This window comes from Bufo gargarizans, chromosome 4 (assembly GCF_014858855.1).
Source record: "Bufo gargarizans isolate SCDJY-AF-19 chromosome 4, ASM1485885v1, whole genome shotgun sequence".
Classification (NCBI taxonomy): domain Eukaryota; kingdom Metazoa; phylum Chordata; class Amphibia; order Anura; family Bufonidae; genus Bufo; species Bufo gargarizans.
In genome coordinates, this window is record NC_058083.1 from 508,381,222 (window position 1) to 508,403,042 (window position 21,821).

Below are 21,821 nucleotides of genomic sequence, written 5' to 3' on the forward strand. Positions count from 1 at the left end.
TTGGGACAAGTAGCAATAAGAGGCTGGAAAAAGTAAATTTGAGCATAACGAAGAGCTGGAAGACCAAGTAACACTAATTAGGATAATTGGCAACATGATTGGGTATAAAAAGAGCTTCTCAGAGTGGCAGTGTCTCTCAGAAGCCAAGATGGGTAGAGGATCACCAATTCCCACAATGTTGCGCAGAAAGATAGTGGAGCAATATCAGAAAGGTGTTACCCAGCGAAAAATTGCAAAGACTTAGCATCTATCATCATCAACTGTGCATAACATCATCCGAAGATTCAGAGAATCTGGAACAATCTCTGTGCGTAAGGGTCAAGGCCGTAAAACCATACTGGATGCCCGTGATCTCCGGGCCCTTAAACGACACTGCACCACAAACAGGAATGCTACTGTAAAGGAAATCACAGAATGGGCTCAGGAATACGTCCAGAAACCATTGTCAGTGAACACAATCCACCGTGCCATCCGCCGTTGCCAGCTGAAACTCTACAGTGCAAAGAAGAAGCCATTTCTAAGCAAGATCCACAAGCTCAGGCGTTTTCACTGGGCCAGGGATCATTTAAAATGGAGTGTGGCAAAATGGAAGACTGTTCTGTGGTCAGACGAGTCACGATTCGAAGTTCTTTTTGGAAATCTGTGACGCCATGTCATCCGGACCAAAGAGGACAAGGACAACCCAAGTTGTTATCAACGCTCAGTTCAGAAGCCTGCATCTCTGATGGTATGGGGTTGCATGAGTGCGTGTGGCATGGGCAGCTTGCATGTCTGGAAAGGCACCATCAATGCAGAAAAATATATTCAGGTTCTAGAACAACATATGCTCCCATCCAGACGTCATCTCTTTCAGGGAAGACCCTGCATTTTTCAACAAGATAATGCCAGACTACATTCTGCATCAATCACAACATCATGGCTGCGTAGGAGAAGGATCCGGGTACTGAAATGGCCAGTCTGCAGTCCAGATCTTTCACCTATAGAGAACATTTGGCGCATCATAAAGAGGAAGGTGCAACAAAGAAGGCCCAAGACGATTGAACAGTTAGAGGCCTGTATTAGACAAGAATGGGAGAGCATTCCTATTTCTAAACTTGAGAAACTGGTCTCCTCGGTCCCCAGATGTCTGTTGAGTGTTGTAAAAAGAAGGGGAGATGCCACACAGTGGTGAAAATGGCCTTGTCCCAACTTTTTGGGGATTTGTTGACACCATGAAATTCTGATTCAACATATTTTTCCCTTAAAATGGTACATTTTCTCAGTTTAAACTTTTGTTCCGTGATTTATGTTCTATTCTGAATAAAATATTAGAAGTTGGCATCTCCACATCATTGCATTCAGTTTTTATTCATGATTTGTATAGTGTCCCAACTTTTTGGGAATCCGGTTTGCATTTGGTATAGTTCAGGTGACGGCATAGAGATCCACAGCTTCTATCAATGCAAACGTCGAGGACTACTTATCTTTTAGCAGTGGGGTATGCAGCGTCTCACATATGTGTGTAAAAGGGACACTTTAAGCATCTGCCTATTTATCTAATGTATTTGCAATGTTATGGTATTTTCCTAATATCAGGCTGGCATTGTCATTACACCCATTCGCCCCTAGGTGGTGCTGGCGCCACTCATTTATACAGCTTGGGGTGTGTCTAGCTTAGAGCAGAGAGAGAAGAATGTAGAGTGCAATGAAGTGTAGGAGAACAAGTGTATGGAGGAGAGAAACAGGCATCGTCCACCATGTAGTCTGCTATTTCTACCCCTTGGTTCTGGCCAGGCTAAGGGAGTACAGCGAACATTTAAGAAGCAAGATACAGAAGAAAGCCTAGTGAGGGTTACAGCAGAATCCAGCCTATGGACTTCACAATCACAAGTGCCTGAGAGCAACTTTAGGAGTGCCGTTACACGAATGGATAATTGATGCGCAGAATTGTCCTTATTCACTAGAAGCCTTCCGGGATATAGTGAACCTGAATACTTCAGGAGAGCATCCTGCAAATAATGTAGCAGAAGACTGATGCCTGCCACTAAAGAGAATGCCCTCATTGGATAGCTCAAGATAAGTAGAAAACAGCATATTTAGTACCAGAGTGCTATATTTTGGACTTAGAATAATTACAGAAGTCTTGCCTGTAAAGTGTTAGCCTTAAAGAGAACTCCTTAACTGACAATTGCCTAAACCTTATAAAAGGAATACTACTGAACCTATTTCTGAGTCATCACTCATGCCATACAAATGAACTGTATCTGTACTGACTGCCTGAAGACAATTGAATTAGTAAACGTTCAACTGTTTGATTACAACCGACTCCTCATCATTTCTACTACTACACTCAACATTTGCACCTTATGGTGCTGGCATCATAAACACAGGGGCCCAGCCACCAAAGCACCTTAACCCCTTAAGGACACAGGGCGTACAGGTACGCCCTTGTGCCCTGGTACTTAAGGACACAGGGCGTACATGTACGCCCTGTGCATTTTCGATCACTGCCGTGCGGCTGGCAGTGATCGGAACCCGGTGCCTGCTCAAATCATTGAGCAGGCACCTAGGCTAAATGCGCGGGGGGGTCCCGTGACCCCCCCATGTCGGCGATCGCGGCAAACCGCAGGTCAATTCAGACCTGCGGTTTGCTGCGATTTCTGCAGTTTCTGATTCCCGCGGTCCCTGACCGCGGGGATCAGAAACTTTAGGATTAAAAATTGTTTCCAGTATCCCTCCCCCCTGCACCCCTGAGTTATTTGAGCATGGTGGGAGGTGCAGGGGGAGGGTTGTGGGCGGTGCGGGAGGCGGGCGGTGCGGTAGGCGGGATCGCGATCCCCCGCCCGCCTCCCATTGCGTAATCGTTGGCGTCTAGTGGGTATACCAGGGTGCCAGCACATTGCTGGCACCCTGGTATAAACGGCTGACATCGGTGATGCGATGTCAGCCGTTTAACCCTTTCCATACAGCGGTCCGTACAGACCGCTGTATGTAAAAGGTTAACAGCTCAGGGAGCTCCCTCCCTCTCCCATCGGGGGGCTGCTGTGCCTTTGCAGTCCCCCGAATGGAGAGGGAGAGAGCTTCCAGGCAGCCCCCCAAGCCCCGTCCTTACCCTTCCCCGTCTGCGCAGTTCTGGCCACTACTGAGCAGACGGGGAAGGTTCCCATGGCAACAGGACGCCTTCTCAGGCGTCCTGCTGTCCATGGTTCTGAACAGATCTGTGCTGAAAGCATAGATCTGTTCAGACAAAGTGTAAGTAAAATACAGTACAGTACTATATATATTGTACTGTACTGTATTATGAGACATCAGACCCACTGGATCTTCAAGAACCAAGTGGGTCTGGGTCAAAAAAAAAGTGAAAAAAGTGAAAATAAAGTAAAAATCAAAAAACACATTTATCACTGATTAAAAATGAAAAAAATAAAATTCCCTACACATGTTTGGTATCGCCGCGTCCGTAACGACCTGATCTATAAAACGGTAATGTTACTTTACCCGAACGGTGAACGCCATAAAAATAAAAAAATAAAAACTATGATGAAATTGGAATTTTGCCCACCTTACTTCCCAAAAAAGGTAATAAAAGTGATAAAAAAAGTCGCATCTATGCCAAAATTGTAACAATCAAACCGTTATCTCATCCCGCAAAAATCATACCCTAACCAAGATAATCGCCCAAAAACTGAAAAAGTTATGGCTCTTAGACTATGGAAACACTAAAACATGATTTCTTTTGTTTCAAAAATGAAATCATTGTGTAAAACTTACATAAATAAAAAAAAGTATACATATTAGGTATTGCCGCGTCCGTATTGACCGACTCTATAAAAATATCACATGACCTAACCCCTCAGATGACCACCGTAAAAAATAAAAATAAAAACGGTGTAAAAAAGCCATTTTTTGTCATCTTCCGTCACAAAAAGTGTAATAGCAAGCAATCAAGAAGTCATGTGCACCCCAAAATAGTGCCAATCAAACCGTCATCTCATCCCACAAAAAATGAGACCCTACTTAAGATAATCGCCCAAAAATTGAAAAAACTATGGCTCTTAGACTATGGAGACACTAAAACATTTTTTTTGTTTTAAAAATGAAATTATTGTGTAAAACGTACATAAATAAAAAAAATTGTATACATATTAGGTATCGCCGCATCCGTGACAACCTGCTCTATAAAATTACCACATGATCTAACCTGTCAGATGAATGGTGTAAATAACAAAAAAAAAAACGATGCCAAAAAAGCAATTTCTTGCTACCTTGCCGCACAAAAAGTGTAATATAGAGCAACCAAAAATCATATGTACCCTAAACTTGTACCAACAAAACTGCCACCCTATCCCGTAGTTTCTAAAACGGGGTCACTTTTTGGAAGTTTCTACTCTAGGGGTGCATCAGGGGGCTTCAAATGGGACATGGTGTCAAAAAAAACAGTCCAGCAAAATCTGCCTTCCAAAAACCGTATGGCATTCCTTTCCTTCTGCGCCCTGCCGTGTGACCGTACAGCGGTTTACGACCACATATGAGGTGTTTCTGTAAACTACAGAATCAGGGCCATAAATATAGAGTTTTGTTTGGCTGTTAACCCTTGCTTTGTAACTGGAAAAAAAATATTAAAATGGAAAATCTGCCAAAAAAGCGAAATTTTGAAATTGTATCTCTATTTTCCATTAAATCTTGTGCAACACCTAAAGGGTTAACAAAGTTTGTAAAATCAATTTTGTATACCTTGAGGGGTGTAGTTTCTTAGATGGGGTCACTTTTATGGAGTTTCTACTCTAGGGGTGCATCAGGGGGCTTCAAAAGGGACATGGTGTCAAAAAAACCAGTTCAGCAAAATCTGCCTTCCAAAAACCGTATGGCATTCCTTTCCTTCTGCGCCCTGCCGTGTGACCGTACAGTAGTTTATGACCACATATGAGGTGTTTCTGTAAACTACAGAATCAGGGCCATAAATATTGAGTTTTGTTTGGCTGTTAACCCTTGCTTTGTAACTGGAAAAAAAATATTAAAATGGAAAATCTGCCAAAAAAGCGAAATTTTGAAATTGTATCTCTATTTTCCATTAAATCTTGTGCAACACCTAAAGGGTTAACAAAGTTTGTAAAATCTGTTTTGTATACCTTGAGGGGTGTAGTTTCTTAGATGGGGTCACTTTTATGGAGTTTCTACTCTAGGGGTGCATCAGGGGGGCTTCAAATGGGACATGGTGTCAAAAAACCAGTCCAGCAAAACATGCCTTCCAAAAACCAAACGGCGCACCTTTCACTCTACGCCCCGCTGTGTGGCCGTACAGTAGTTTACGGCCACATTTGGGGTGTTTCTGTAAACGGCAGAGTCAGGGCAATAAAGATACAGTCTTGTTTGGCTGTTAACCCTTGCTTTGTTAGTGGAAAAAATTGGTTAAAATGGAAAATTAGGCAAAAAAATGAAATTCTCAAATTTCAGCCCAATTTGCCAATAACTCTTGTGCAACACCTAAAGGGTTAACAAAGTTTGTAAAATCAGTTTTGAATACCTTGAGGGGTGTAGTTTCTTAGATGGGGTCACTTTTATGGAGTTTCTACTCTAGGGGTGCATCAGGGGGCTTCAAATGGGACATGGTGTCAAAAAACCAGTCCAGCAAAACCTGCCTTCCAAAAACCAAACGGCGCACCTTTCACTCTACGCCCCGCTGTGTGGCCGTACAGTAGTTTACGGCCACATATGGGGTGTTTCTGTAAACGGCAGAGTCAGGGCAATAAAGATACAGTCTTGTTTGGCTGTTAACCCTTGCTTTGTTAGTGGAAAAAATTGGTTAAAATGGAAAATTAGGCAATAAAATGAAATTCTCAAATTTCATCCCCATTTGCCAATAACTCTTGTGCAACACCTAAAGGGTTAACAAAGTTTGTAAAATCAGTTTTGAATACCTTGAGGGGTGTAGTTTATAGAATGGGGTCATTTTTGGGTGGTTTCTATTATGTAAGCCTCGCAAAGTGACTTCAGAGCTGTAGTGGTCCCTAAAAATTTGGTTTTTGTAAATTTCTGAAAAATTTCAAGATTTGCTTCTAAACTTCTAAGCCTTGTAACATCCCCAAAAAATAAAATATCATTCCCAAAATAATTCAAACATGAAGTAGACATATGGGGAATGTAAAGTCATCACAATTTTTAGGGGTATTACTATGTATTACAGAAGTAGAGAAACTGAAACTTTGAAATTTGCTAATTTTTCCCAATTTTTGGTAAATTTGACATTTTTTTATGCAAAAAAAATATTTTTTTTTACTTTATTTTACCAGTGTCATGAAGTACAATATGTGACGAAAAAACAATCTCAGAATGGCCTGGATAAGTCAAAGCGTTTTAAAGTTATCATCACTTAAAGTGACACTGGTCAGATTTGCAAAAAATGGCCTGGTCCTAAGGTGTAAAAAGGCTGTGTCCCTAAGGGGTTAAACACCTACACCATCAAGGGCACCTCAATTTCTATCTGGCTGGTGTTCCCTGCAATAGAGAATGCCCCGGAGGATTTAGTGCTGTCTTCCCATCCACTGCACTGCCGACCCAGGGAGGCTCTGCTAACCGGGAGTACAAACAACTACTACCCCCATTGGCCCACCATGAGCCTCACGTGTTTCCCCTGCTGTCCGGCTTGCTGCAATGGCCTATCCTCAGTCCTACCCTTGGCACTGCGGCGCTGTGCTGTATGAGCACTTAGGCCTCTTCCTAGTCCAGGGACGTCACGTTCATCGGTCATGTGGCCTAGGTGCAGATCTGACCTATTCAAGAGAATGCGACTTAGCTGCAATACCAAGCCCAGCCACTATACAATGGACAGCGCTGTGCTTGGTTTGCTGTGAGGAGCCTCACCAAAGTTTCGGCTTTCTGGGAGTTGAAGTTTTACAACAGCTGGAGAGCCACAGGTTGGCCATGCCTGGTCTATATCATCAGATTTAGAAGCAGACTCACTTGTAACAATACATAACCATACCCCTCCTTCGGACCCCACTATTCTAGTCCACTAGATGTATTCTAGTCCACTAGTGTATGTTAGGTCCCCCTCATAGAATCCAACCAAAACTCAGTTACGGACACACATCCGCATAAAGAAGGTTCAAATCAAGAGGACACTAATGTAGGTAACAATAAACAATATTTCAGAATACTACCCAATAGCGGGGACATCCACATCCCTTTCTTTTTTAGCCCTATCCCCGTTGATCACTCCAATTGCAATATAGCCCATCATGAAAAGTGCCAATACTACAACTATCCCCAATAATTTCCAACCCTTAGGACGGAAAATAGCAAAACTTAGAAGAGGGTGCAGAGGTGGTAAAAGCAAAAAGAAAACAATAAAAACAATCAGTCCAATAGACTCCCCAGCACTCCAAACTTCAGGTATTTTCTATTTATCCACATACAAACTTACAAAGGATGAAATTTCTCTGTTAGCGAAAAGGTCTGTCCTTTTGCCCCACATCAAAAATCAAAGAGTTAGACCATTTTTTTTTTTATCTGAACAAATTTATAAAAAAACTAACCTTAAAGAGACACTTTAAACTAGAACAATCACCAAAAGGAACACAGGTACCACAGTGAAACACAATAAGTGACAAAGATCATGACTCTCCCATTGGCCTCCCATCTGGTTTAAAGCCACCCTCTAATTTTTACCCTTTACACCATAAAGGAAATTTCATTGATACGTTCTATTCTGTTGTATCAGACGAATTCCGCCAAATAAATTGAGACTCTGTTTTGAAACCGCCGTTTTGAAGCGCCGCCCAGCTCATCAATATTCACTTCGCTGGGCGGCTTCTGCTGTCCCCAACGTTCCGAGATCCCGCGCATGCCCAGTAGAAAGGTATGGGATTTCAGAACGTCGGTGGACAGCAGAAGCCGCCCAGCGAAGTGAATATTGATGAGCTGGGCGGCGCTTCAAAACGGCGGTTGGGGCGCTGCTGGCTGGGCACAAGTGAAGCTGAAACACCGCCCCTTGGGCAGAAAGAAGAGCGATTACATCAGGTTATAAAACATTAGTTTGCTGTATTTATAAGGTGGACAGGGGTTATACTTATATGTTTTTAATACACATTAGAAGACCTTATCATGCATATATATAGAGATAATTATGCTTATTGGGCCTGTCAGTGTCCCTTTAAACCACATGAGAAATCGGTCATGAAAAAACTTCAATCCAATCAAAATATAATAATCCGAAATGCGGATAAAGGGGGTGGCATAGTTATCCAAAATACAGATGACTACATTAAAGAAGCGTTCAGGATCTTATCTGACACTGAATATTATATACCTCTCAAAGATGATCTTTCTCAACAGGATAAAGAAGAGTTATAGTTATTAATCAAATCAACAGATCAGTTTTTGGATAAAAAGGAAAAAGAGTATATAATGGTCACGGATTCGACCCTAGCTACCTTCTATCATCTTCCCAAGATGCATAAAAATCTTGACAATCCCTGGGAGGCCAATTATTTCCGGAGTACTCTCACTTACGCGAAACCTGTCTCATTATATTGACACTTTTTTGCAGAAACACATAACAAATTTGAAATCCTACATTAAAGATTCCACTTCACTCATAATGGAATCGAAAAACACAAAATGGGAAGAGTATTACCAATGGCTGACTTTGGATGTGTCAGCCTTATATTCTAACATAACACATGAGTTGGGGATAAAATGTACATCTGACTTTCTGACTAAAGAGGAGTCAATGCCAATACAACAAAGACAGTTTATCATTAAGGGCACTGAATTCATATTGACACACAATACATTTCAATTTCAGGATCAGATTTATAGACAGGTATGGGGTACCGCCATGGGCACTAGATTTACACCCAGCTTTGCCAACTTGTTCATGGGTATATTTGAGGACATCCAACATCCAAAGGTGGTCGGAATAGGCAGGAAGGCGGGCTGTAGTATCCCTAGATGCCGCAAAGGCCTTCGACAGCATTGAATGGTGTTATCTATGGGAGGTGCTGAGAGTCATGGAATTCGGGGATACTTTTATTTCCTGGGTTCAACTATTATACAGTGGTCCCACAGTAAGGGTTAGGGCTAACGGAGGTACATCAGATGCCTTTAAGTTGGGGAGAGGTACTCACCAAGGGTGTCCCTTATCTCCTTTTTTATTTGCCATTGCCATTGAGCCACTGGCATGCTTGCTTCGTTCATCTAATAGAATTGCTTGGTTCCCGATGGGAGCCAGGGAGGATCGTGTTTCACTGTATGCGGATGACATGCTCATATATGTGGGGGATGTGGAAAGGTCGATGGGACCACTAATGTTCCTTATACAAGAATTTGGGGATAGGTCCGGTCTTCGTATAAATTGGGACAAGTCCATCCTGTTTCCGCTGGACCCGGACCCCGATGGTCTCTCCCCTGTGTCCACCTGTCTTCAGGTTGCTCACAGCTTCAAGTACAGTATCTGGGGATTGTGGTTTTCGTCGACTATTGGGCACTACGTGAAAAATAATGTGGAGGCACTCCTAGACAGCTTGTGAGTGAGTGGTGTAAACTCCCAATGTCTGAAATAGGTAGAAGTAACCTCCTTAAGATGATAATTATGCCGAAACTTATATATGCCTTACATAACTCCCCGGTTTTTTTTAGAATACAAAAGTTATTCAGAAGTCTGATTTGGCGCAAAAAAAGGGCCAGGATTTGGCTGAATACGTTACAGAGAGGGAAGGATTCGGGGGAGGGGGGGGGTTTCTCTATTCCTAATCCATGGCTATATTTCATTTCCTCCCAGTTGCAGCATTTGAGGGGTTGGGGAAGGGTCCCAGAGACTGATAGCCCACATTATAGGAAATGAATCCCCCATACCCCTATTGGAAAATAGTGGTCTTTCTGGTAAGCTGGCGGGGCACCCTACACTCAATTTGATATGTAAGGTATGGCGCCAGTGTCGGGACCTGCTGTCTGTGCAGGGCTTTACCCAGGTCACTCCTATATGGAGGAATCCCCAGTTACCCGAACAGTTTCGCCTAGAGGGGTTCTCCCCATGGGAGCGGTAGGGAGTGATGTTCCTACATCAGCTGTACAGTGATGGTGTGTTCAAATCCTTTGAACAATTCAGGAACGAGTTTGCCCTTCCTCACACAGCTTTCTTTCAATTTTTGCAGTTAAGGCATGCAGTCCAGGTACAGGCAAAATCTAAGTCGCTAAAGTATACGTCAGTCCCATTGCTGCAACAGATTATCACATGTGGCTCCTCAAGTGGACTGATATCGTCCATATAAAGGAATCTATTTGCTAAATGTGTGAAACATGATTCCTTGGTGGTCAAAAAAAAATGGGAGGAAGAGGTTGGGAACATACCAGACGAAACCTGGAAAGCCGTTTTGGCATTAACGCCACAGCTATCAGTATGTGAAGGCCAACATATTTCCTAACTACTTCTTGTTCATGGTGTATACCGGACCCCATACTTTCTGTTCAAGATCGGGGTTAGGAATGACGCTTCCTGCCCTAGATGTGGGGAGAGTCCGGCATCCCCGATACACATGTTCTCAGCTTCGGAGTGTATACTAAAAAGGAGTGTATACTAAAAGGCAATGTTTGGCTAGATTCCATAATATCTGGGATAAATGGGTATCATATAGGAATAGTGAGGCATAGTTTGGCATATGACTGCCCTGGAGGTGTTGGGAGGAGTGATTTTGAAGATAAGCGTGGTATCTGAGGTTCCATGTACAAATGACCAGGATGGGGAGTGTCAATTCTGATGGGTGACCTGGGATGGAGGAGTCGTGTGACAAATTCATTGCGGAAAAGACAGGGGATAAGGCCATATATTGGGTGTAGGCCCTAGTTCTATTGAGCTCTGACAAGGGACAGTTATGTTGGATGTACAGTGGCGGGGAGGGTGGGGTGGCTTAGTATATGTTGAGATACATCTGAAAGGGTATATTTTGCTTCTTAAAGTATCCACTATTGTAACATGGCAATCAAATGTGTTTAAAGCAATGCTTATTTTCTGAACATCAGATTTTTCTGTACATGGATGCCCCTTTCTTATATTTATTTTCTGTTCCTGTATGTATTTTGTAAAATTGTTAATACTAAATTATCTGATATAAAAAGAAACAGCTAAGTGCACCAAGGGTGGGGCCAAGAAACTCGGTGCACTCTTGCTCCTGCTGCTTTCCCTGCCAGCCCCTCCCTCTTCTCTTTGATTGACAGGGCCAGGTTTCACCATAGTCATCTCGCCTGGTCCTGTCAATCATGAATGAAAAGGATGGGGCTGGCAGAGGAAGCAGGAGGAGCAAAGGTGGTTTGGGCCCATACATGGTGCACTTTTATAACATGGATCCCTGAGTTAAAATGAGAACAGGATTTTGATTTCTGCAAATAAAAGTTTTTCTTCGTCTAATAAAAAGTTATACAATATTCAGTATATTTTATGTATCAATCCCTGTGTGCTTGCATTAAACGGAAACCTTAATTGTGTCCTCCCAGGGGATAATCTCCTGTCCTGGACATGTGGTGGACACACAGGTGCATGGCTCCTTACATAATTGTACCGTAACACCGTCTCTCCATCACATGACCCGGACAGCTACCAGGACCAGGACATGACTGGGAGCAAACCATGAAGGTTTCTATGGAATGAAAGCAGGCAGAGATCTAGTAAACTATAAAGAACGGATACAGAGAACAAAAATGTATAACAGAAAATGCCAAATTACAAATACATTTGACAAATATTAGATTCATATAATCTCTGACATGAGCTTATAATGTGCACTTCTTATTCATGTTCCCACTGTTATTATCCACGAGATTGACTTATTCTTGTAATTTTGGGATCTCTTATTGCTGTACAGAACCTTTGACTGCACTGTTTGTAACAATTATTACCTATTTCTGTGAAAAATTTAATAAAAACAGAATTTACACAAGAAAATGCCAAGTTATTCACTTTTTGATTAAAGAATGGATAGGCTAAACCCTCGAAAAAATTTTGTTTTTGCGTTTTCATTTTCCCCCCCTCCCTTCACCGAGCCATAACTTTTTTATTTTTCCATTCACATAGCCATACAGGGTTTTTTTAAGTTTTTTTTATGGGACAAATCGTACTATCTAATGGCACCATTTAATATTTAATACAATGCAGTGGGAAACAGGAAAACATTCTAAACGGGGTAGAATTGGAAAAAAAAAAATGCAATTCCACCACAGTTTTACAGTTTTTGTCTTTACGACGTCCCCTATGCTGTAAAACTGACCTCCTGCTTCTGCCTGCTCCGCTAAGCTCAGAGCCGTCATGCAGTTCTCTTAGCTTAGCGGAGCAGGCAGAAGCAGGAGCCCGCTCAGTTCAGCTAATCCTAACATAGCACATGGTTACAGGGTACCCATGTGCTATGCCAGCATTTAGTAAACCTCCGGGAGTACTTACTGCACTGATGCTGCCCATTGATAAAATGTACTCCGTACAACACTGCTCAGCGGTGTATGGAGAACTGAATTTTAAGAGCACAGTGAAGGGTGCACTTTAGGGAGGTAAAAGTATAGTAAAAATAGAAAATCGATTAATAAAGTATATTAGAAATAGTTTAATTAGGGAAAACATATAAAAAATTGTAACAAAGGTTTAGTTACTCTTTAACATAATAGGGGAGTAGATATAAAGCTGCATGAGCCGTTGCCAGCTGATATCTGTAGTGCTTCTGAGTGCATGGGGTGTATATCTATCTATCTATCTATCTAATATCTATCTCCCTATATATCTAATATCTATCTCATCTATCTATCTGATATCTATCTAATATCTTTCTCTCTATCTATCTATCTATCTATCTATCTATCTATCTATCTATCTATCTCTCATCTATCTATCTAATATCTTTCTCTCTATATATCTAATATCTATATATCTATCTATCTATCTCATATCTATTGGAAAGCACCCACAATGAAAACTCATCTATAAAAGTCACATCCCGCCCCTTCCATTTTTGCTGCGATTTACACAACCTCATACATAATGCATCACAGACGCCGTTATATTATTTTCAAAGTTAAAGTAAGACAGACATTTTTACACCACCCGGGCCCTTCATACTTCAGGATCAGAATTAATGAATTATCTATTGATTAAATTCCACTCTAGCAAATCCACCATGGCAAATAAATGAACTAGCCAGGGCACGTGTAGGCCATGGCCAGGCTTGTCAGGGCAATCGATCAGCAGTTAGTAATCTTTGGGGATAGAAGAAGAGTTGATGGTAATATGACATGTGGGGAAGGGAATGCTAACAAAGCCCTTCAATGAAGTCATCCCGCACTCACACCTCATCTGTATACTCTACCGCTAGAGCTGAATGCAAAGTCATATCCACATGGCATTCTGCTGGTCTGATGAGAGATACAGGGTCATATATTTTTTCTGTGTACTAGTGCAGCAAAGTCCTGAGGAGCTGGTGGAGAGGATAGGTGTGGTAGTGGCCATGATGGGATGTTATGTCACGGTGTACTCCATCAGGCTGTTGCTCCTTGAGGTTCGGTGCAGTGGAAAGGTAGTTTGAAGAATGAGGCCAGAAGTGAGCACATAACAGTCTCTTCTTTACTTAGTGAAAAATATAACTGGTGGCACATCCAGCAATGCAGTTTCTGGCACCAGATGTGGAGGTATGGTGACTGGCTGTGTGGCAATGGTTTGGCACTAGCAGGCACTTGTGGATATAGGTGTCTACTGCAATATAAGCTTGATATTTGATCACAGGGGTATCCAAAACTACAGTCCAAATACGTGGTCCACTGAACCAACTTTAAGCGGCGTCCCGCTTATCACATCCACCAGCAGCGTCCCACTGGACTATCCTAGCTACTGAGGAAGGGGTAATGTGATACCCCGAAACACGTTTAGCCTAGACAGGACCCCAAAAACTTGGACCACTTGGGAATCTGGAGAATTGACTGGATATCCGTTAAGAAGGAATCGTCTGTCACACGAATGGCTCACTTGGAATACAACCTGTAAGGCCTGAGTCCATGTGGAAGGCCTGAATACATGTGCCAAACAATTGCCAGTGTGTAAATCTATTGACGAACTATCGGTCTACAGACTCAGAGGACCACATTATTACCTTTGTTGAACTATCAAGGGAGACGCTAAGACCGTTTGATTTTATCCAGCGTTTTTATCCAGCACCTTTATTCATATGACTTTTAGTCCAGTGGGACGCTGCTGGTGGATGTGATAAGCGGGATGCCGCTTAAAGTTGGTTCAGTGGACCACGTATTGGGACTGTAGTTTTGGATACCCCTGTGATCCAATCGAATAGGACAATATTAGAGGACACCGTTTATTGCTACCAGTATCCGAGGTGACTTTTCCATACAAATATTCGGCTGAATATTTATACGAACATTTTACTATTGAGTATTCCAATTTTATTCCTCGAATTTTATTACATTTTAGATCTCTATTTTCCAGTTGTTTTATATGATATTACTGCATGTTGTGTGTTTTTCTATATATTGATATTTAGTGTTTACTATTACCGCCAATATATACTGTTGCTCAGTGCTATTGTTATATATGCTAATAAATTTCAATTGGTTCAGATATCCTGAGAGTGCCCAGTTAATTTTATTCTATTTTATTGCCTCTGGGAGTGGACAGGGTGAGTCCACCCTACTGAGTGCACCTCTTGGGGCCGTAGTTACTCTTGTGCGTTACATTTATCTTTCTTTTTCTAAGCTTGATATTTTTCTGGCTTGGTGGTTGGTTAGGTAGGTGATGGTGTCTGAACTGTTGTCCCTCACCTTGCAGCAGTGGCTGTAATGCATATTTTGCAGATTACTCTGCTGTCTTGTCACACTAATGCTTTCTAGAAGCTGTTTTCTTGAGTTTGCTAATCTTTATGGAATGTTGGTCTCACAGAAGAACTAGACCTAGTTCCTAAATATCCCTATGGAGTGTTAGTCTCACAGGAGAACTGGATGTAGTTCCTAAATATCCCTCTGAAGTGTTGGTCTCACAGGAGAACTGGATCTAGTTTCTAAATATCCCTCTGGATTGTTGGTCTCACAGGAGAACTTGATCTAGTTTCTAAATATCCCTCTGGAGTGTTGGTCTCACAGGAGAACTGGATCAAGTTCCTATATATCCCTCTGGAGTGTTGTTCTCACAAGGGAATAAGAAATTATTCCAGGGAGCAGGAGCTCTGCATGTGCTTCCTCACTATCCAAATAGAAACTCCCTCTCCTGGCAGGAAGCAACAACAGCCCACTCCCACCAAGAGACGAGGAACAGTGAGGTCCTACCAACCTATGCCATCCATTCCTTGCTGGTAACTACAGCCAGAAGAATACAATAAAATACATAATAATATAATACAATAACTATATACAAAATTGTTCTACCTCCAGGTCTGGGGTACTTCACTTCAATGTGGAATGGCCACTTCTACGCCTCTACCAACTCAAGTACAAGTTATCTTTTCTTATAAAACTATATTAATCTGCTCAGTTCCTTCTGCTCTATAACTGTCACGGCTGAGGATGGGGACAACCCTCAGCCGTGCGATGCTCAGAAATGTCCAGTCGCTACTCGGTCAGGGCAACAGAATTAGGGAGCAGGTCACCTCCTATTGCGTCCCTAACGCTGACCCTGTCTCCTGTCCGTATGAGCCGACCCTGGTGGTAGGAGGGCTCATACCCTGGAACCTAGTAGTCCCTGCAAGCCCTCAGGATGGCCCTGAACTAAGGAGCAGGGTAAGACAACCTACTCCTCCTAGGCACGGAGGAGCAGGAGTCTCACTGGCCAAGCAGCATGAAAGAAGGGAAACATAAACAGAACTATGAACATGACAGGTGAACCCAAACAGTTCCACACAAACCTGCCACAGCCTTGCTGACTGGAACCCGTGCTCTGAAAACGCTGTCCACATAAACATAGGTAAACAGCACACACATAAAGACACACAGGGACCAGGACATCCATAGCTGCAATAAAAACCCAAACGGACAAAAACTAAACATCAGGGCATAGGCGTGCGCACGGGGTGTGCCGGGTGTGCCTGGGCACACCCTAATAGGTTCGTCACCTCCGTGCGCACTGCCCCCCAGCTGATTCCCCTTGTCTGTTATGCTGGCTGCCGCCGCCCGCCGCACTGTCAATTCATTTACAATACCTGGCTGTGGGCTGCCGGCGGGCGGTGGCTAGTATTCAAATAGGGGGGCGGAGTCCCGAACCCGGCGGAGGCAGAGAGGGAGTGCGTGCTGTGCGGCGCGGCGCAAGCTGAGTTGACGTCACGTCACGCCACGCCACATCTGAGTACCCTGCGCGCCTGGCCGCCTGCTAGCTGGTGAGGTGAGGGCATATAAAAAAATAAGTGTTATGTACCCCCCCTGTTCCACAGTGCTACGAATCCTCTGTTGTCGCCTGTATTACCCTGATATCCCTCAGTTATATAATATATCTGAGGGATATCAGGGTAACTTATACAGGGGGTAATATAACTAGGGGTATCAGGGTACATGAGGGGCAATATAACTGAGGAGGGCTAGGCTACTATCAGACATTATACAGGGGTAATATAACTTATCTTACCCCTCACCCCTGTATTATGTCCCTGATAGCCCTGCTCACTTATATTACCCCTGTATAATGTACCCTGATAGATACCCCTTAGTTATATTACCCCCTGTATAATGTACCCTGATACCCCTCAGTTATAAAATATAACTGAGGGGTATCAGGTTAAATTATACAGGGCGGGGTAATATAACTAAGGGGTATCAGTGTACATTATTATACAGGGGTAATATAACTATTAGGGGTATCAGTGTACATTATTATACAGGGGTAATATAACTAAGGGGCATCAGTGTACATTATTATACAGGGGTAATATAACTATTAGGGGTATCAGTGTACATTATTATACAGGGGTAATATAACTAAGGGGTATCAGTGTACATTATTATACAGGGGTAATATAACTAAGGGGTATCAGTGTACATTATTATACAGGGGTAAAATAACTTAGGAGGGCTATCAGGGGACATTATACAGAGGTAATATAACTTATATTACCCCTGTATAATGTCCTTGATAGCCGTCCTCAGTTATATTACCCATGTATAGTGTACCCTGATACCCCGTAATTATATTACCCCCTGTATAATTTACCCTGATACCCCTCAGTTAAATTACCCCTGTATAATGTCCCCTGATAGCCCTCCTCAGTCATATGTCATCCACAGGCCCCCCATAACAGTGTGTCATCCACAGATCCCCCATAACAGTGTGTCATCCACAGATCCCCCCATAACAGTGCGTCATCCACAGATTCCCCCATAACAGTGTGTCATCCACAGATCCCCCATAACAGTGTGTCATCCACAGATCCCCCATAACAATGTGTCATCCACAGATCCCCCATAACACTGTGTCACCCACAGATCCCCCATAACACTGTGTCACCCACAGATCCCCCATAACACTGTGTCACCCACAGATCCCCCATAACACTGTGTCACCCACAGATCCCCCATAACACTGTGTCACCCACAGATCCCCCATAACACTGTGTCACCCACAGATCCCCCATAACACTGTGTCACCCACAGATCCCCCATAACACTGTGTCACCCACAGATCCCCCATAACACTGTGTCACCCACAGATCCCCCATAACACTGTGTCACCCACAGATCCCCCATAACACTGTGTCACCCACAGATCCCCCATAACAGTGCACTTGCGCACTATGGAGAGACTGAAAGGAGGGGAAGATCCGCGGAAGCAAGCAGAGGATGGCACTGCAGACGACTGAATAGCTTCTTTTGTAAGTAAATTATTTTATTATAGTGCTGAAACATTAAACTCTAAAGAAAAGTTTAGGCAACGTTTCAGATCATACAAAGGCTGCTTGAAAAAGGCTCTTTGTATGAGCTGAAACGTTGCCTACACCACATGGGTGAATAAACCACTTATTTTTATCTGGAGTGCTGTCCGGTTTCCTATATATATATATATACACACGTGCGCGGGGCGTGTGTGTTTGTGCTTTAGGGTGCACACCCTAATGCAATAGGCTGCGCACGCCTATGCATCAGGGGTTAGGGTTTTTATGACCGGAAGGGTGGCCCTTACTGGAAGATGGTATTCACAGGAGGCTGCTCCAGCTAAGCATGGCTGAAGCAACCTACTGAGCCATGCCAAACACAGAGGCTAAATAGGCCTAAGTGGCCACACCCACACAGACACACCCAGTGTCTCACACACACAGAAAGGGAGTTAACCCTTCCATCACCAGGGAAGGGAAAACACCACTAAAAGGGGAAGTGCACACAATAACATAAAACCTAGTGCACACATACACACACACCTAACAAAGAGGTAGCTAGGTGTAACCGCATGAAGATGCCGCAAGCTGCCTAGCACCAGCTCAGGCTGCTATCTGCGACAATCTCCAACCACTTGTTGCCCGCGGCAACCACAAGTGAGGCAACACACAAGCAGCCCTCACCTGTGGTTGAACAACCAAAAACAAACCGCAGGCAACCGCATGCGGTTAAGGAGTCACGGTCATGGCCATGGCCGTGACAAATAACACGCTGCCCGCCCGCCCTGCCGGAACATCATGTTCCTGGGGACAGGTTCCCTTTAAGGGGGACGGGACGGACATAAATAAAATGGGCAGTTCCCCGATAAAGCAATGATCCGTCCATTTCCCATAATTCACCACACCTCTCACCTTGAAGTCACATTTCCAATTCTTGGAGGAGGTATCTTTTTTGGTGATCCTTCCACTGTAGCTACCTGGGTAGCGTTGCTCTTAATACAGGCATATGCAGTGCAGACTTCAACCTGAGGAGAACAAGATGCAAAGGCTAGTCAGTGCATGAATAATGTCTAGCATTAACCCTTTGAGGACCACCCACTCTCTTTTGTCGTCGCTTCCATGAGCACTCCTGCTCTTCCAGTGAACTGTAATTAACAGCTCCGGCTCTTAGAGCAGCCTTTTGCTCTGCAGCCAGGATCGTAGGTAGCTCCAATCCCAACTGTTAACCCTTTGATTGTCACAATCAATTTGTGACCACAGGATGATCAAAGGAGATTGTACCTTCTGATTGGGTCCTAATGATCTGATCGGAGGTTGGGTAAGCACTCTGCAGTCAGCTCTGGGGACATAGAAAGCACCCCAGGACTGTATATTTAGTAAATTAAGGGGTTAATAATGCATCAATAATAACAAGAATCATTAAAGGGGTATTCCCATCTGCACATGTATGGCATATTCACAGGATAGGTGTGGGTGCCACATACTTAAAATGGGGAACCCCTGATTCACATCTCACAGCAGTGGTAAATGGAGAGTTGGGCGCTTGCGCAACTCCATTCATTCATTTTTACTGGAGGTCCAAAAATATCAAAGTAGGCAGCCTGTTCTTTAGATGAATGCAGGACCAAGAGGTGAATATGGATAGGGATGATTGACAGAAGTGGGAATTTTTTTGATGACATAAGGAAAAAAAAAAAAGGAAATTTTTTTGACAAAAGGGCTGCAATTTGAGCCATTTTCATGGACCGTAATTCCATGCAATAATTCATCATTTGTGCAAATAAGGCTTCATCACTGAACCATAAAAGGTCCTGCAACCTTCTGTTTAAACGGGTTGTCCCATGAAAAATAATTATTAACTTCTCAAAACAGCCCCTGGATCTGAATACTTTGTAATTGCATGTAATAAAAAATGTATTACAAGTACTTATTCAATTAAATCTATATGTATAGCGCCACCTGCTGTTTGTTCTGTCTCTAAATTCTCTGTCCACCTCAGTGAGGTGGACGCTAGTATTGAGCGAGCATGCTCGGCCGAACACGTGCACCACGTGTGATCGGGCACGATGCTCGAGTCAGTGTATTTAAATCTAATTTAGCCTCTATTTCTATGCAGAACATCGCTGTACTGTGAGGGAATCCCTCAGTGTGAGCTGGCTTAGGAGTCCCTGCTCTGACTCCATATATAGCTATGTCCACATATGGAGTCAGTGCTTGGGGACACCCCAGTGTATTTAAATCTAATTTAGCCTGTATTTCAGAAAAGCTTTCGCTGGGATTCAAACTCACAACCTTTTGCATTAGAGGCAAGGCACTTAACCACTCAGCTATAATAGCTGCATAGCCAGTTACTTTAAAAAAAAAAAAAAAAGAGAGACTTCTACTGTACTGTACTTGTACTGAGACCAATACAGTAGAAGTCTCATATATTTTTTATTTTCGTGTCTGGCTATGCAGCTGTATAGTGTAGTGGTTAAAATTTTGGGCTGTGATGCAGAAGCTATGAGTTCAAATCCCATCACAAACTTTTTCAGAAATAGAGGTTAAATTAGATTTATATATTTTATATTTTTTTAGTAATTGAAAAAAATTTATGGCACAAAATAAATGTGTAATTACTAGAAAAAAATTCAAAAATATATACAGAAATGTATATAAAAAAATCATACTTCTGATATATATGAATGCATAATATGTGGGAAACTACTACTGATGTTTTAGCCATAATACATTTACATTATATATATATATATATATATATATATATAAATTAAGTTTAGCCTCTATTTCTGAAAAAGTTTGTGACAGGATTTGAACTCATAGCTTCTGTATCACAGCCCAGAATTTTAACCACTTCACTATATAGCTGCATAGCCAGTCACTTAAAAAAAAAAAAAATATATATATATATATATTTAAGACTTGTACTGTATAGGTCTCAGTAGAAGTACAGTACAGTAGAAGTGCCTTGCCTCTAATACAGAAGGTCGTGAGTTTGAATCCTGGCAGAAACTTTTCTGAAATACAGGCTAAATTAGATTTAAATACACTGGGTGTCCCCAAGCACTGACTCCATATATGGACATAGCTATATATGGAATCAGAGCAGGGACTCCTAAGCCGAACTACAGTCCTGACACCCTCCCCTCTTCAGAGCAGGGGGTGCCTGGGGTTCTCCCATTGACTTCCATTGTGCAAAGTGTTTTACTCGAGCACACGAGCACTTTGGTGCCCGCTCAACACTAGTGGACGCACATGCTAAATTCCATCCTTTAACTGCCACCAGCAGCAGCAACAAAAGGAGATGCCCCTCTGGTTCTAACTTTGTTACAAAGAGACTGTCACATACTATATGGTGTCCGATTTTCACTTTTTACATTAACCATGGGATAACCCCTTATTTACAGTTTTCAAGATCTCCGCTGGCAGTTAATGAATAGGAACGTTTTTGCTTACATCTAGAGCAGGGATGCCCAACCTGCAGCCCTCCAGCTGTTGCAAACCTACAACCCCCAACATGCCCCGATAGCTGTAGATTGTCCAGGCATGCTGGGAGTTGTAGTTTTGCAACAGCTGGAGGGCCGCAGGTTGGGCATCCCTGTTCTAGAGGCTGAAAACCTGTAAAATACCGTCATCGCTTCCCATCCTGTCAGGGCTGCAGTGTTTTTGACGGCACAAATCACGCTTTTCTTGCTTTATAAGACAACAGGGTCCTTTAGAACGGGATCTGTTATACCTGATGCGGCTTCACTGAAATTGAACACCATGGGGCTAGTATGAACAGAGCCTAATATTTCCCAGTGGGGACAGATTTCTGTAAGTCACACAGTCAGGGCTCCAGGATGATACATTTTACCTGCACTGAAACATTGTAACAAACGATCAGGACAGGATAGAGACTGGTGCTGCGGTGCTCGCAGAGGACTGTCTAGACTGGATAGGTTAGAGCTTCCCTTTAGCTAGAAGTAGGGTAATGAACCAGCTTCCAGTCTGTTAAGCTGTCAGTTACAT

At 42.9% G+C, this 21,821-nt stretch overlaps 1 protein-coding gene across 1 annotated transcript in view; it reads right to left on the reverse strand.

Annotated features, from left to right (window-relative positions):
• USH2A (usherin) overlaps positions 1–21,821 on the reverse strand; it is a 426,892-nt gene that overhangs the window by 267,977 nt on the left and 137,094 nt on the right. The window contains exon 13 of the mRNA XM_044291289.1: positions 18,723–18,835. Coding sequence (XP_044147224.1) covers positions 18,723–18,835 — 113 coding nt within the window. The remainder of the gene's footprint in view (positions 1–18,722; positions 18,836–21,821) is intronic.